The sequence below is a fragment of the Martes martes genome, assembly GCF_963455335.1.
Source record: "Martes martes genome assembly, chromosome: 6".
NCBI lineage: Eukaryota > Metazoa > Chordata > Mammalia > Carnivora > Mustelidae > Martes > Martes martes.
In genome coordinates this window covers 66,962,917-66,979,209 of record NC_137893.1, presented here as the reverse complement: position 1 = coordinate 66,979,209, position 16,293 = coordinate 66,962,917, and the positions used below count along the sequence as shown (strand labels likewise).

Genomic DNA, 16,293 nt, shown 5'->3' with positions numbered 1-16,293 from the left:
AGTATATATCCACTTTCCCAAATTTATATATTATATATATTATTTAATATTCATATCATATGCATATATGAAGGAAAGAGGAAAGAAAGGAAAGAGCTCATCGGTCAATTTTGGAGGCTGCTGGGGAACTACCTTATCATTTGGAAAACTAGAAAATAAAGAGAAAATTTCAAGCAATTTTCTTGCCTTTTTTCTTTGATTCATACTTCAAGGTCAGGCAAATAACTAAGGAGAAGAACTCCTTAGAGAAGTAGCTATGATCAAAATTTAGAAGGAATGATGGAATAAAAATAATGGATCTGGGCGATGATCCTCATGGAAGCCTACATGACAAAGTGGGAGACAGACAGAGAGGTTGTGTCCCTATGGCAGGATGCACGCCATCGTCTGTGGAGGAGTTTACAAACAAACAAGTGAGAAAATCTTAATCTGTTCAAGCCGCTAGATCTAGATAGTAGTTCACTGGAAACACAAAGGACAGAAGGTCATGTGATAGGATTATAATCAGCAAAACCCAGGATGGGAAAAACTCTATGATACAGATAACTCTGTTTCTTCATTAAAAACATAAAGATGGGGAAGAAGAGGGAGAAATGAAGATGAAACCTACAAATTATAAGAAACGATCAATTGTAAGTTATGTTTTTGGATCGTGGTTCAAGCAAAGTATAAAAAAAAATAATTATCAGACAATTGGAAGAATGGGAAGACAGATTGGATATTTGATACCAAGGGATGACTATTAATATTTTGGGTCTTGATCATGATATGACCAGGTAGAGTTTTTAAATGTCTTATCTTTCAGACATCCATGTGGAAATTTTATAGACAAAATCATGTTTGGGATAACGTCATGTTTGAGATGTGACTCAAAATAATTTGGGGAAAGAACAGGTGGGGTTAAAAATGAATTAAGAGTGATAACTTTAAACTGGGTGGTCGGTACATCAGGTACCTTCTTTTACTTTGGAATGTTCTGAATTCGTCCACAGTAAAATGATCTTTAGGTGAGTCTGCTTCCCTCATATTTGTCCTAGGAGCACAAAAGGTGTTAGAGGAAAACAATAAGTCCTTACCGGCCAGAGTCAAAAATGTCAGAGAGATGAGAAGATTGATGCCCCAGTTCATGCTAGAAGTTAAAGCCATGGCTCGTCCTCTAATTCCACCGGGAAAAATCTCGCTCAGGAGCAGCCAGGGCACTAGAAGAAAGGGAAGAGTGGGTGTGGGGCAGCCAAATGATCAAAAACCCGTTGAAACTGAGGGCCAGCCCTCTGCCCTCTGCCCTCTGCCCCAGGTCTTCATGATTTGTGGCTGGAGAGCGGGGCTGGGTCCTTCCTCGGCAGGAGGGGAGAGGAATGTGCTTCCTCCTCATCTCCAGCCTAGTGAGAAAGGATTCGGGAGGAACACTGACAGAGCCTGACAATAATTCTGGAAGGAAGGGTATGTGACACAGGTCTGAGAATGCAAGTGGTGGGGGTGGTGGCTGGATCACCTGCTGGGGAGCAGTGAGAGAGGCAGCATTGGACCTCTGCCCGGCTCAGAGCCCATACCAGACCAGGGCTCTCCCTGCTGTGTGTCTCCGCCCTTCCCTTGGAGAAGTCCAACATCACAGTTAATGAGTGGGTAGGAAATGGAGCCAGGAAGGCAGGGGGAACGAGGCCCACTGCTCTCTCTTCTCCCACTCGGTCTTCCTGATGGGAGTCAAGCTGAGTGGACTGTAGCTCTGAATTAAACAGAGCTCCAAAATTCGATTATGATACTTGATGGAATGTTTGAATTTCTGAAAGGAGACTCTTGTTGGCACCAAAACTGATCAGAGCACTTCTTATTATCTGAGAGTGACAGGGAACATTACAGGACTTGCCCGATGGGATCAGAACTCACTTGTCTTCTGCTTCCAGCCCATCAAGCCCAACACACCCTAATAAAATAACTACGCGTTCTTACAAGGGGCGGAGTGTTTTATAAACCTTACCTCCAATGATCCTCCCCAAATTTTACAAGTCAGGAACTATTACTATCCCTCTTTAGAGGAGAAGAAACTCAGGCTTCAAGAGTTAATCATTTGCCAAGGTCACCGGAGCTCAGACGTGGCTGAGGAGGCACTGAGTCCTGGCACTCAGTCCATGAAACTCATGCTTTTTAATCATGGTGCTCTCTTGGTGGTAGCTCAATAAATATTTGTTAATGAATAAGTAAATGCAGAACATAAGCATTTGGTTCTGCAGAAAGAAAGGATGTAGGAGCTGCCCCAGCCCTGGTTCACTGCTGGTGAAGTCACCTTGTGCTGGAAAGCCAGCAGTTAAATATAGACCAGCTGCAGCGTCCTAGCCCACCGGAGGCAGTGGGGGAGGACACCCCCAATGCCAGCCACCACTCAGGTGGCCTTTGTGGGTATGGCGCCATCAGCTGTGCCTCAAATTTAACAACTCATCTCCCCTGAGAAGATCAGGCTCTGGACAGAAAACATCTGCTCATAGTAAATTTGCTCTTTTAAAGTAAGAAAAATAAATGGAATTATAGCAGAGATCTGAATAAACATTTTTTCTTGATTATCTTTTTCCAAGTGAATCCACCATAGGGTTATCATTAGGGCACAGAAGACAATTGTAACAGAAGGAACATGTTTATTACTATTCTAATTGATAGGGAATTCAAAATGAAAATTCTGTATCCCTCCGCTCCACTTCCTACCACCCAAACCATATTAGGTTCTTGCAGATTATATCCTTGGTAGGATCACTTTGCTCTTAATGAGACCCATGCAGTGCTCAGGTAAACTTGTCTTTGAGTTTTGTGAAACTGGGGATCTGGCTCTGTCTGAGTAGAATGACAGCCATATAGTTCTGGTGAAGCCTTTGTAATGACCTGCTATTGGACAAATGCAAGATAAAATTATGTAAATCCAATGCTTTTGAAGTTAAATAGTCTATGCCACTGACCAGTACCCTGTGCCCCTGTCTGCCATTGGTATCTGTCACAGTGTTGTGGGGAATCCCTCATCACCTTTTGCTCTAGCAGCCATGAGGAGGAGTGTCACTCCTTTCTTTACTAGATGAGTTCACAGAGGTTTTCTTAACCTACTTCCATCCCCACTTCATTAGCTCCCAAACCCCTTCCTCCCTTCCCCACCTTTCACCGTGACCACCTTTTGGAATTATTTGGTGGGATCTTGGAAAATCATTGCTAGGGTAATGAGACCCGTGTTGGCATCAGATGAGAATGCACTGATCTTGCCATCACAGAAAGTGGTGGAGCTCACCCACAAGAAGATGGGACTGTATCACAAATCTCGAGTTATAAGCACTCAGTCTGAACTGTCAAAGGCTTGCCTAAAAGGACTCACAGTCTACACTCAAAGCCCGTCCTAGGCATGCATTCAACTTGGCACCTGAACCAGCCAATGAGCCATGAGCTGAACGTTGAAAGAGAGACTTCCCTCCATCTTTGATGAGACATTGTCAGGCAAACCTTGCACCTGACGTTTCTAAAAATAATATATCGTTGCTGCAAGCTTCTACTTGTTTCTTGATCTAATAGAAAGAATTCAAGAATTGATGTTTTGGTTTATCTAATATTGACAAACTGGGTGTTGTAGCAGTTGACAAGGGTTTTGACAGGGATGGTCCAAGCTCCCAAAAAGGAGTCCGTCAAGTCAAAAATAAGGAGAATATTATTTTAACGATGATTTCAGCAGCCCCAAATCACAGATTGTCAAATCCAGAAAGTGAAATAAAGTTCTGAAATGGCCCCTGCAACAAGATAAAACTGACTGAAAGGGTAAGAGTCTTCCCAGGGCCATCTTAGGAGCAAGATGATGCCAGAATCTGACAGCAGTTCATGGTCCCTGGAAAGTTGCTGGGAATGTCCAACGTAGAAAAAATGCAACAGCTCTCTTTCAACTCATAAGTCAAGAGCACAGAAATGGAAACCATCACATGGAGATTTCATATGTTGACATTTGCAAGGACAAGTGGAAGACTTCTGCAAATTACTGCTGGTTTTTCCAATGAGATGGTCTCATTTCTCCCCCAGAGAAAATCAACCTATTGCCACTGCCACAGTGAAGAAGTGGTGGCTTTCTCTGGATGTCCTCGTTCTCTGCTGCCCTGATGACAGACCCACAGGGGATGCTTGTGCTATTTGTTTGTGAGGAATCAATGGAGTATTCAAAGACCCAGTGACCTCTTCTCCAGGGAGGGCCACCACAACTGTGTAGCTGGCCCTGGAACAATCCCCCTTGACCTCCATCCTTCTACCTTTGACCTTGGCACTCCAGGATGAGCTCAACAGCATGCCCCTCTGTAAATGTCAGAGTCTGTGCATGTTTTTAAAGCCTCCCCTGTGCTGCAAGGATAGAGGAAATTTTGGACTTGCCAGGACACAAGTTGCCCACAGGTATTGGCACTTTACTTCACATGGTATTAAATCACCAGGGGTAGCCTGTCAGAACTTGCCTGATCCAGATGAAATCCGCAGACAGCGCTTATGGACACACAGAGCATCACGAAAAGATGTGAAGGACAAATATGTTGAGGTGTCTCCATGTGCTGTGGAGGGCATGGCTTTGCTTTAGTAGGGGCAATCCATGCAGAAGACCTTGCCCGTCAACAGGTAGGTAACATGCCACCTTCGTCCTCGGCCCCTCCGTATAAGCTACTGAGGCTGTCACTTAAGCCCTTGTCTTGCCTTGGCTTGAGCTCTTCCTCAACCTCTTGGCACGCTAGCTCCAAGTATGAAAGATTCACGGAGGTCTTAAACTCTTGCCAGGGAATTCCTAGCAACTCTGGAGGCAGAATTTCAACAACTTGATTTGAAGAGGAGTCGGTGTTCCCATACTTTGCCAAAGTGAAGCCAAATCCCATGGCTTTTATTGCCTAGGCAAGCGGCACACGGCACACCCAGCTCTCTGTCTGCCAAGAGATCCTTTAAATGTGAATATGAAAGGGACATATGCCCATTTCCTTCCAAACAGATGTTTAAATCCTGGCTTCATTAAATTCTCTAAGTGGCAAAGGGATGCTCTTTAAAAAAAGACACTCTACCATGGGCCATGACCTCCAACATCAGCCATGATGCAGTAGCTTTCATTTGTTTTTATTTTTTATTTTATTTTATTTTATTGTATTGTATTTTTTTTTAAAGATTTTATTCATTTATTTGACAGACAGATCACAAGTAGGCAGAGAGGCAAGCAGAGAGAGAGGAGGAAGCAGGCTCCCCGCTGAGCAGAGAGCCCGATGCGGAGCTCTATCCCAGGACCCTGGGATCAAGACCTGAGCCAAAGGCAGAGGCTTTAACCCACTGAGCCACCCAGGCACCCCCATTTGTTTTTATTTTTATTTCTCATACTCTCCTTTCTCTCAGTTTCTCTGAGTTGGGCTCATGCCTGGCCCCTTATAAAGTAAATATTTCACTCAAGAATATTGTCTTGTATTACTTAAATAAACCAAGAAAAGCAACAAAATAAAGCCTCAATCTTCCCCAGTCTTTCTATCTTAATGACTTCTAGTCAACACTAACTGAAATTATTTTTTGAAAACATCTTAGGGAAAATTGAACTCAATGGAATAACTCTCAATTTTTAAAAAATGTCAGAATTGATCATGAAACTCTTTTGTGAACAAGTACCTGTCGGGAATAAGTAAAAGCTTTTGGTGTTGGTCTTTAAATTTTCTTACTGTGTAGCTTTAAAATAATTTGAAAAACTAAGTACTTTCTCTCATTTATAAGTCAACATCAAACTTTCTTCTCACTGTAAATTTAAATGACAGCAAATAATGCAATTTCTATTTTATTATAAGCTCTAACATATAAAAGAGGGCACTTCTCACTCTTCTAAATATTTCCGGTAGAATTGAAATACAATACCTATCTGATATTCATCATCATCCATTTAAAAAATATAGGAATAAGGTATTTAAAGTAGATTTTATATTGTTTTTCACCATGAACTCAGTATTTTATCCTTTTTCAATGCATTTTTAAACTCAAAAGTATTTTGATCACTCCATCATAAGTGCTCTGAAAAAAATTACCATAAACTGAAATTTTAGTTTTTTATTTAATGTCCTGTAAGAACTTTTAGGTAATTTTTCTCAACTATTAACACAATAATTAACACAAAATGGGTCAAAATTATAGAGATACATTATAAATCTTTAGAATTAACTGTGAGATACGAAAAGTGAAATTTATTGAAAGAAACCTCTCTTAACGGACAGGGATTTTTTTCTTTATTATGTATGTTTGGGTGGAATGTCACTTCTAGAATAACAGGATATATTTCTACTCTTTAGATGAAATTTATTGTTCTCAAGAATAATGAAAAAAGACAGGGAGTTGAAGAAATTTTATAATACAAGAATCACTCAGTTCTTTGAATTAACAAAAAAAGTTATTCGTAATGATATATCAGCTGATCACTTGGTTAGGTCATCCTTTAATTTTGCTGAAAGCAAATTGTTGGCAATATCTAGGCCTCTGAAAGGATTATTATCTAGTCATTAGAATCATTCCTCAATACCACACCTACCCTAATATTTCCAATTATCTTTTTGATTATTGTTCCTGATGTTTTTATAATTTGGGACATATATCATTGTAAGTTTTCTAGTGGATAATAGGTGTGCTTTCTTCCACTTTAAGTGGAAGGACAATTATCACTAGGGAAATGAGAAAGAAGAAATTGTAGGAAACAGATTTTTCCTAAAAATCAAAAAATTGATTTTTTTTGACATATCCTTGAGGCAAAATCAACCCCCAGGAGCATGAATATCTGAATTTTCAGACCACTGAACTTGGATTCAAAATGGGAAAAAAAAATGTCTTCCAAGAAATTAACCTTCTCTTATTTAAACTATAACTGGAATGTCATGCTTCAGGTATGTTATGTTGTGCTTTTTTTGATGATTGATGTTTCACTTTAATCAGAAAGGTATTACAATTTTTAATGTTAGAAATGTTCCCTGGAAAAATTCTTAACACTGTGTTCTGGAAAACAATAAAGTAAAAAAGGAATGCTTATGTTTATTACCATAGTGTTTTAAACCTTTGTTTCTTTAATATCTTTACTGTCTGATATTCACAATTCTCAAGGGCACAGGACTGAGAGGAAAGTTCAACACCGTTGTTTTATGTGAACAGTTGCCCATGGTAACAGAATTGATGGTGTCATTTCACTGTGTGTTGAGTTGTGCTCAGGATACAAAAAGGCAATTTTTAGACTGGTTCTGTTAGGTACTGGCCGGCTCCATCATCTAACTCAAAAGAGGAAAAGAGGATTTAATTAAGTAAGGGCACATATATATTTAAGTTTTTCCTCCTTTGCCTGGATACAAACTTAGTGTAAAACTATACAGATACTAATTTTTATTTACTTCACATTATTTTAATGGTTAACATCAGAGGACCAAATAACTCATCTCTTTAATCAATCAAAATGGACTTTAGCTTCATTAATTGGAAAAAAGAAACAGTATGGATGGGAATATTGGTGATAACGAAAACCTAAAATTTAAAAGAAAAAATGTGAAAGATCTTAAACTTACACACTTAACTTATATTTAACACAAACTGGTGTATGAATATGATTATTTAATGGCTACAGTTGATACTGAAACTCTCATATTTAAAGCGTAATAATTTATGTAGTATGCCTTTTCTCTAAAGGTATGTAATTATCCCATAGGAATGGCAGGGGAAAAAAAAAGATGATCACTAAAAGTGACTTCAACTGGGATGATTCTGAAAATTAAAGACCTAGATTCTAGGAAAAAATATGGAGAATATCAAGTCTTTTTTGAAACATAGGGTATACTTCTGGTCTATAAGCTTCTCTGTTGTAAACCCAGCATATCTTGGAGTAAAGCAGCTAAGTAAACCTCTAAATTAGAACCTACTGTTTCACATCCCTGGGAATTGTCAAAATCTTTAGCTGTGCAACCAACACACAAACAATTTCTTTTTGAAGAGCTAGAGTTATTTGGGTATGAAATCTAAATTTAAATGTTATGGCAGATGAGTCTTCTGATTCCTACTGATACCCATCCTCCAAAAAGCTGGCTAAACTCCATAAAACTAAACCAAACAAAAAGTTAGATTCTACAGATTTTGAGCCTTGAAGAAAATGCTAGTTTTTTTATTTAAAACAGGAAGAGTGGCCTTTTTAGGATGCTTGACTTGAGAGACAATTCTCTATGGCTCTCCTGCAGTTCTGCATGTCTTAGGAACAAAACCAGGGACTGTTTTGTTCTGGGCTCTTTTTCTAAGGATGTTTGTAGACCAAACTGCCTTGGAAGACAGAGACAGTGTCTCCTGTGGAGCAAAGGCTTGTTTACTATCCAGTAAATTAGTATCTTCCACGAGGAAATTAGGGTGGCTTAGTGTCTATTATAAAAGATTTGGGTTCCCTAGACTTGGGGCTCCTCTTCTCAAAAATGACCCAGTGTATGTGCCGAGGTCATCTGGTTCCCTTCATGTTGTCCTGTGGGTACCGGGGCTTAAGAAGACAGGGCAATGCTGATATTTTGGCCATTGCTCTTCCGGGGGGTAATAAATTGTCTTTTGTCTCTGATCAAGAACTCTTCTGTTATTTTCCAAAATCCATAAAACTATGACAGGATAACTTGTTAGCTTGCAAGTGAGCTAAAATATTAGCCAGTTTGCAGTTCTTGAGAGTTTGATTACTTGTGGCTATGGTATAATTTTCCTGCAAAGATCCTTTATTATTGTTTTTAACTACAGGGTGCCAATTTACGTCTGAGGGATTTGATGGGCTTGGTAAGCCTGAGATAATCCACTGAAATATTTCTAAAACTCTAATATTAATTAAATAAGCAAAAACAAACCCCAAAAGTCAGGTTCAGATTTTCACATATTTCTCTTAGGAAAACTGTGAAGGAATGGTCTTAAGTCTTCTTTTGTAAAGAGTCAGGTTCAAATACACCTAATAACGAAACCAAGGTATGAAAAGTTAGCCCATGGTATTGCTAATCTCAATCTTTGTGCTCAAGGGAAGGGCTGGGTTTTGTATTTGGAGAAATAAAATAGAAATCTGGAAATGGATATCTTGTTTAACACTATAAACTTTTTTAAATGGCTTTAATTTTAGGAAATTTAAAAAACACAAACTTTAGGTCATCAAATACTAGAGATGGCCTTGTGTCCTTAATTGAGTAGCTTTATTCGGATACAACTTTTGGTCAAATGTACATGGAGTTCTCCACACCATACATTTATCTCTAATTCCCTATATACTGACTCAGATGTATACTGGGGGATCAGGATATATCAACCACTAGTCAAGAAGCTGAGAGAGTCCCAGAAACACTTTTTTGACTCATCCAACACATATTCATTGAGCCTCTGTTGTGGGCCAGGCTCTAGGTTGGGCTGGAGGAAACAGCAGTAAAAAAAGGCAGAGTTTGGGGGCACCTGGGTGTCTCAGTGGGTTAAAGCCTCTGCCTTCAGCTCAGGTCATGATCCTAGGGTCCTGGGATCGAGCCCCAAGTCGGGCTCTCTGCTCAGCAGGGAGCCTGCTTCCCCCTCTCACTGTCCGCCTGCCTCTCTGCCTACTTGTGATCCCTGTTTGTCGAAAAAAAAAAAAAAAAAAAGGCAGAGTTTGTGTGCACATAGGACACATAGGACAACTAAACTAGTTGCATCAACTTAGAAGAGTGGACATTGGGGTGTTTCTCAGGCTGTATGACACCTTTCATCCTTCCCCAATGCCTCAGGGCTTTCTGTAAAATTTGTCTGATTTTCTAGGAAGATCTCTTGACTTTAGGTAATCCAGAATTAGCCTATATTTCAAAGCACAAATCCATTCTTTTTAGTCTTGACCCAACTGGAGTAGTGTATGGGAAGGAGGTGAGAAAGACCACGGCATCATAACTCAACTTAGGGCCATGGAGCACTTCCCCCGTGTCCTGACATGGCTTAAGCAAAATGCTTGCTGAGGTCGGGGTTGGCATTATCAGAACTATTCATGTCATGTGTAGACTAAAGCCTGACATTTATTAGCACTAATAACTAACTGAATAGAGTCCATACCACACACAAGGCAATGAACTAGGAATGTTTTATACAGATTGCCTCACTTGTCCCCACAATTATTCTGTGAGGCAGACAGGATTGCCCCATTTTCTAGTAAGGAAACTGAAAACTCGAAAGAGGCATTCACTTGCCCAAAGTTCTACACACTGGAGCTGGGACTCAAGGCCAGGCAGCCAGATGCCAAAGCCTGGTCAGAATTCAAGCATTCTGTGTCACAGCCTCAATAGGCTTTCTTACTGTGCCTCTAAACTTTCAAGCTCGTGTCCCCTCAAGGCCACCTGACCTGCCATCACCCTTGCTTAAAACTCCCTGCTCCAAGATCTTCACTTTGCTTTCTCCATACAAGCCGTGGCCCAATGTCACCACCCTAGAAAGGCCTTCTGTGACCATTCGACTTCCTCCACAGGTGCTCCTTCATTTATCCTTCCATTGTTTCTTTACCACTCTTACCTCCACTAGATTTGAACACTTCTCCCCTCCTGACACTGTATTGTACATGTATTCGTGTTCTTGCTTCTTGCCTGTTCCCACCACTGACTCCATGAGGGCAAGTTGTGGACCTCACTCACCCATCCCCGAATCGCCCACCCATCCCTGAATCACCACACTGAGCGCTGGGGCCAGCAATACACACATGCTGCATACACAAGTGAATGAATGAATCCCTACCACTTCCTCCCTTTCCTCTTGGTCACCCCCACATTGCTTTCTTGCCGGAACTCCTGTCTGTTTGGTAGAAGAGCTCGGGGAGGTGATTTGGTGGTACCTGTCTCTGAGCCTCCAGGGTGAGGTTCTGCTTGAATGAGTGAATACAAAGGTAGTTAAAGGATAACCGTCATGGTCTCATTACTGAACTTCACATGTGACGTTGGACAAATTCCTTCCATCTGCTTTCATGAAGAGATACCAGTCATGAGATGGAAGAGGAGGTTGGTTAATTAATTTATGAACATAAGAATGTTTGGATTTTGAAAAGCCCTAATTATTGTGAAAAGAACAACCACATACTTTTTCTATGTCACAGTGGCTAACTTAAGGAGGGCTGGGTTTCTCTACAAGTATCACCTCAGATGAACTCATGAGAGAATAATTGCATGCCTTGGGTTTGGGCTCCTCTGTGCCTTACTTTTGAAGCATGAGTAGAAGAGAAATCTTCATGCGGCTCCATGTACCCACAATGTCAGGAATCTTTGGTTCTACTCTGAAGTTTGAACTATCATGGACCAATATTCAGCTAGTAAAAGGAGCTAAGTGATGATCAGGAGCCCCCCAGAAACACAGTGGAAGGTAAGGTTAAGATTTTGAACATATTTTAAAGTGAAAAATGAAGTATGGAAAGTCAAATAAAGGAAGGTCTCTAATAAAAGCAATGGAGTCTATATCTTGATTTCACTTGATGGAGGAGTTTTTGCATTAGTGACTGACAAAGGGAGGGCAGAGGTTCTTAACTTCTTCAGGTCATGAACCCTTCGGCAAGCTGGCGAAGACTATGGATTCCTTTGAATAACATTTTAAATGCATAAAATAAAATAACATGAGATTACTCGGTACCATCCAAATTCATGGCCCCTCCTGGATTTAGATTCTAGGACGACCCTATCATTTTACAGTTAGGGAAACAGAGGACCAGAAAGTAAATTGATGTAGGACATATGCTTTAACCTAAAAGTAGAAACACTTTTTTTTTGGCTGGAGAAACTATGTTGTGATCTAATACGATGAAGGAATGTTGTTCTAAGCCAACCCGTATTTAAGAAGTTTTAATAAAAATGGTCTTAGTCTTGCTTTCAATTTTACTTTAGAAAAGCAAGTACTTCTCCCTTTATACTACTGTTTATGCAAAGGATTTGCATCTGTTACAAGCAATAAATGCTCTAAATGAAATACCTGGGCAATAATCACTTCAGGTTTATAAGTTTTATAATGCATCCAAGATCTGGTATGAAAACCTTGCTTCTAATAAAAACCTTCTTTAACTCCAGTTTGTGCAGTTTATACCAATCCTCTAGAATACAATTTTGGTGACTGGATTGGAATTCCGAGGATATGTTTTCTTTTACAATAGGAAAACTGCACAAATACAGACATAAACAACTGACTCTTGGCAAGAAAAACAAGGACAATTACCAGATCCCTTCTAAAAACTCTAGGAGAATCAACAGCCCCAAACTATGGGTGTGAAATAACTGCTTATTCTCTTTAGAGGGGAAGATTTGGGATTCTGTCTCCAACTCATGCCTCCCCGTCTCACGTGTAAATACCCAGCTCTTTAGTCCTGTTTATTTTACTCAACAAGTGCTTATATGGCACTTCTTAGGGCCAGTCTTTAAGGACTTTGTTATGAGCTGACTTACTCCTCACAATGCTATAACTGTGAATTGTAACCACATTTATAAGTGATACAAGGTAAGGCACAGAGAAGTTAACTAACTTCCCTAAGGTTGCACAGCTGGCAAGTGGCATTACTGAGATTCGACTCTGGGAGGTGCTCTGCTTCAAAGTCTATGCTTTCCCTTTTCTAAAAAATTGAACCCATACCTTGTTACTTACATGTAACCCAGCTCAGTCCTTGGAACTGCAGTTATAAGTTGGAGAAACCATGAGATGAAAGGTCATTTCTTTTTCCCATACCCAAGCCTCCTTCAACCATGAGATTCTCCATCTCATTTGCAAAAAAGAACTGTTCTCCATACAGCAGGAAAAAGCAGAGGTACCCAAGACAAACCCAGAACTACATTTAGATACTCTGAGTCTGAAATTCCCAAAGAACTCCTCACAACTTGACAAAGAAAAGCCCTATTTCTGAGCACTCCTGACTTCCCAACATTTTATCTTAGGAGCAAAACTAGAAAGAGATTTTTGGAACTATGGCCAAGTGATGGATTGTTCTGCCAAAAGCCTCATGATGGTGACTGGCAGGGACAGTAGTGTGTGCAGAAACTTCTCATTTCCAGCTGATGTGGCACTTGGCCTGCCCTGGACAGCTTGACCCATGTAAAAACACACTTCGAGATCTTTCTTATTTTCATATCTCGTTTTTAAACCCCTTCTTCCCCAACCTCCCTCGTAGAAACAGTAATGTATTCCTTCGTGGTTTCCAAACAGACTTTCACAATGCTCACTTAGAGGCAGAGAAGGAAGAACATCTGAGATGTCATTTCTTCCATTAAAGAGCTTATTCTAATAACTATATTTGTTTAATAAGCCAAAACAAACATACAGAAGAAATACATTTCATCATGAAGGACTAAGTCGTGTTATCACACCGGTTGTGACTTCTACTCCCACCATATGCAACAGCAACCCCAACACACCCGTGCATCAGCTCACAGGACACTCACTACACCCCATGAGATGGAACAAGCATTACTATGCACAATTCATAGACGCGAAACAGCTTCAGAGACGATAGCTAACTTAAAGATCACACAGCCAGGAGGCAGGAAGGCTGGAATTGGAAGAACCCAGCTTTTCTGATTTTAAATTCAGGCTCTTGGTCTCCCAGACCTGAACTACATTACACTAGAAATACTTCCTAGTTCATACAAATAAAGACCTCAAAGAAATGGGGTGAATTCATAAAGGAGATTAAGACTTCTACTAAATTTTAAAGATAGGAAGGATTTGGGTAGAGTAGAAGGGAAGGAGAAGGGCCACCAGGGCCTGTATCTCTTGACCTTGCCTGGGGTGTGGAGCAGTGGAGATAAAGCAGCACAGAGAGCACTGCACATCGGCAGGGGGCGTCCCTAACTTTGCAGTTCCGGGTGTGGGGCGTCTACTCGTACTTCTGTATGAATGGTAGCCCCAGAGCACAAAGCCAATGACTACAAGGTAAAATGGTGCCCCCAGAGATATGCAGGCATGCAGACAGAGCTGAGTAGGACGATGGTGGGCCTTGAAAATCACACCGTCTTTCCCTCAGAGATGGGTCAGATAGTTGTAGAAAGAGGATGAAATGAGGCTCCAGATGCCTGGGGTTCTAGTCCTAAATCTGTGTCACCTCATTCTCTTGGACTTCTTTCTTTTCTATAAAAGGAATATGTTGGGCTAGATCATTTCTCATCTTAGTTTCATCTTGAAAGGTATTTGACTTCTCTGATTTGGTAGAAAGTAGGAGGCCATGGAAGATTCGAGAGCCATGCTGACATGAGGAACATGGTAACAAAGGTGCCCTCCCATGGAGGATGAGTGGACGTGGGAAGGACCTGCAGTGTTGAGAGAACTACAGGAAGGGTCTTCCAGGAATCTAGGCATGAGCTCATACGGGGTAGACTAGAATGGCAGAAATGGAAACAAAAAGATATACACATGGGAGCCATTTATGAGGGGAAATGCAAGAACATTTGGTCATTGACTGGATTGAGAAAAGGCCCAGAACACCAGACTGAATGACAGCAAGCGACATTCCCCTGGCATAAGGGAGAAAAGAATTCAACGTTTGGGCTTCTCACCTTGGGCTGATAGTAAACCGTGAAAGTAGAAAAATCCAGTACTCATTAGGAGAAAAGGAACTAGAAGCCATATGACACGATAGAACTGGAGAGATAAGTGAGAGTCATCAGCTCAAGGGAGATCATGAACGCCCCTGAGAAAATAAATGTGGGGGCTTTTACAGTGCATTAGCAAATGAGTGTTTTTTGGTTTTATAGCTAGAGAAACAAAAGCCAAGAGACATTAATTTAATGACCTCATCTCTTTTCAGAAAGAGATGGAATGGAAGCTAGTCATCCATCTTAACAATTAATGCTTTAATTAAAAGAAATAAATATCTATCACAGCATTTGAAGAGAGAATTCAGGGCCCTTGACCTTCTGGAATATATTTTTTTCCATATTCACATCTATTCTTTCTGAGTCCAGAGTTTCTTATTCAGGCGGTTCTATACGGAGTCCATTTAGCCAAGCCGGAACTACATTTCCCAGAGTTCCCTCCTCTGTGTAGTTTTTGGTGAGGGCTGGTGGGAAGATATATTTGCAAGAAACTTGGAAGGCCAAAGTGACACATCAGCCCCATGCTGGGTCCTAGACATCACAGCAGCATGTCACATTGCTGTGACATGCTGCCTCTCCTCACTGGTCTGGGGGAGCAACCAGTGAACGGTTCCCCTCCTCTAGCCTTTCCTACTACTAGACCAGGCACACAGACAGGATTCTGTGGAGAAGGACACCTGTTTTTCTTTTTCTTTTCTTTTTTCTTTTTTTTTTTTTATTTGACAGACAGAGATCACAAGTAGGCAGAGAGGCAGGCAGAGAGCAAGGAGGAAGCAGGCTCCCCCACTGAGCAGGGAGCCCAATGTGGGGCTCGATCCCAGGACCCTGGGATCATGACCTGAGCCGAAGGCAGAGGCTTTAACCCACTGAGCCACCCAGGCGCCCCAGAAGGACACCTGTTTTTCTGAAGGTGACCAGTGTCCTCAGAGTTGATGTGGTGAGAGACAGATACGGGCTCTAGTCGCTTCTCACAGATTCCAGTTTGTCCTGGCTTTGAGTCCAGCTTTTCTTCCCCGCACCCTGCTGACCTGCAGAGACCTCAGGCCACAGCCAGAGGCAGCGTCCACAGGCTTCCGCAGCCTTCCGCAGGCTTCCTCACCAGTGTCCCTTTGTGGCCCCGAGAAACAACATTCTCCTTTTCCTCTTACCGTCCCCTTTGTCTTCCCCTCTCATCTTTCCCAATGTGAGGCGCAACCCTAGGAGGAAATTCCTTGCCCCCATCCCTCACAGTGGTTCTGCTTCCCTGATGGAATGGCTCACGGTGCCTTATTATCCAGGCCCTTGGATACCCAGCCTCCCGTTCATTGACTGTACTTCTTGCCTTTCGCTTATTCCCAAGGGACCATTAGCCATCGGAAAAGGGTGATGAAATTTTAAAATGCATCTTAGTATTTCTAAGTAGTCATCGTGACAGAGAACCAACAGGAAAGCACTGGCTACAGGGAGATTTGGGAACACCACCTATAGGTTTCTGGCACTTGACCCTGGAAGCCTTCACAGCACCCAGAACTACCCAAGTGCTAGGTGAGAGATAAACAAACTCCTACCTTAGTTCACCCACTGTTACTTTGGTCTCTGTTATGGCTGAGCTTGAATTCTAACCAAACACACATAAAACATTATCTGAATCAAGTTCGGTTATTCAAGTGAGGACACATCAAAACCTATCGTTATGCTCCCTCTCTTATCCTGTATAGCTCAGCCTCATAAACAGACATGCTCGCTTACAGAGCAGATTTTCAGAAAA

At 41.3% G+C, this 16,293-nt stretch overlaps 1 protein-coding gene across 6 annotated transcripts in view; it reads right to left on the bottom strand.

Annotated features, from left to right (window-relative positions):
• Positions 1-16,293, bottom strand: part of SLC2A12 (solute carrier family 2 member 12) — a 52,601-nt gene that overhangs the window by 13,538 nt on the left and 22,770 nt on the right. For 5 of the 6 annotated variants that reach the window (XM_080806310.1, XM_080806312.1, XM_080806309.1 and 2 more), the window contains exon 3: positions 1,077-1,199. The exons of the other annotated variant lie outside the window; for it this stretch is intronic. In XM_080806310.1, the coding sequence (XP_080662436.1) occupies positions 1,077-1,199 (123 nt within the window). The remainder of the gene's footprint in view (positions 1-1,076; positions 1,200-16,293) is intronic. 6 annotated transcript variants of the gene reach the window in all.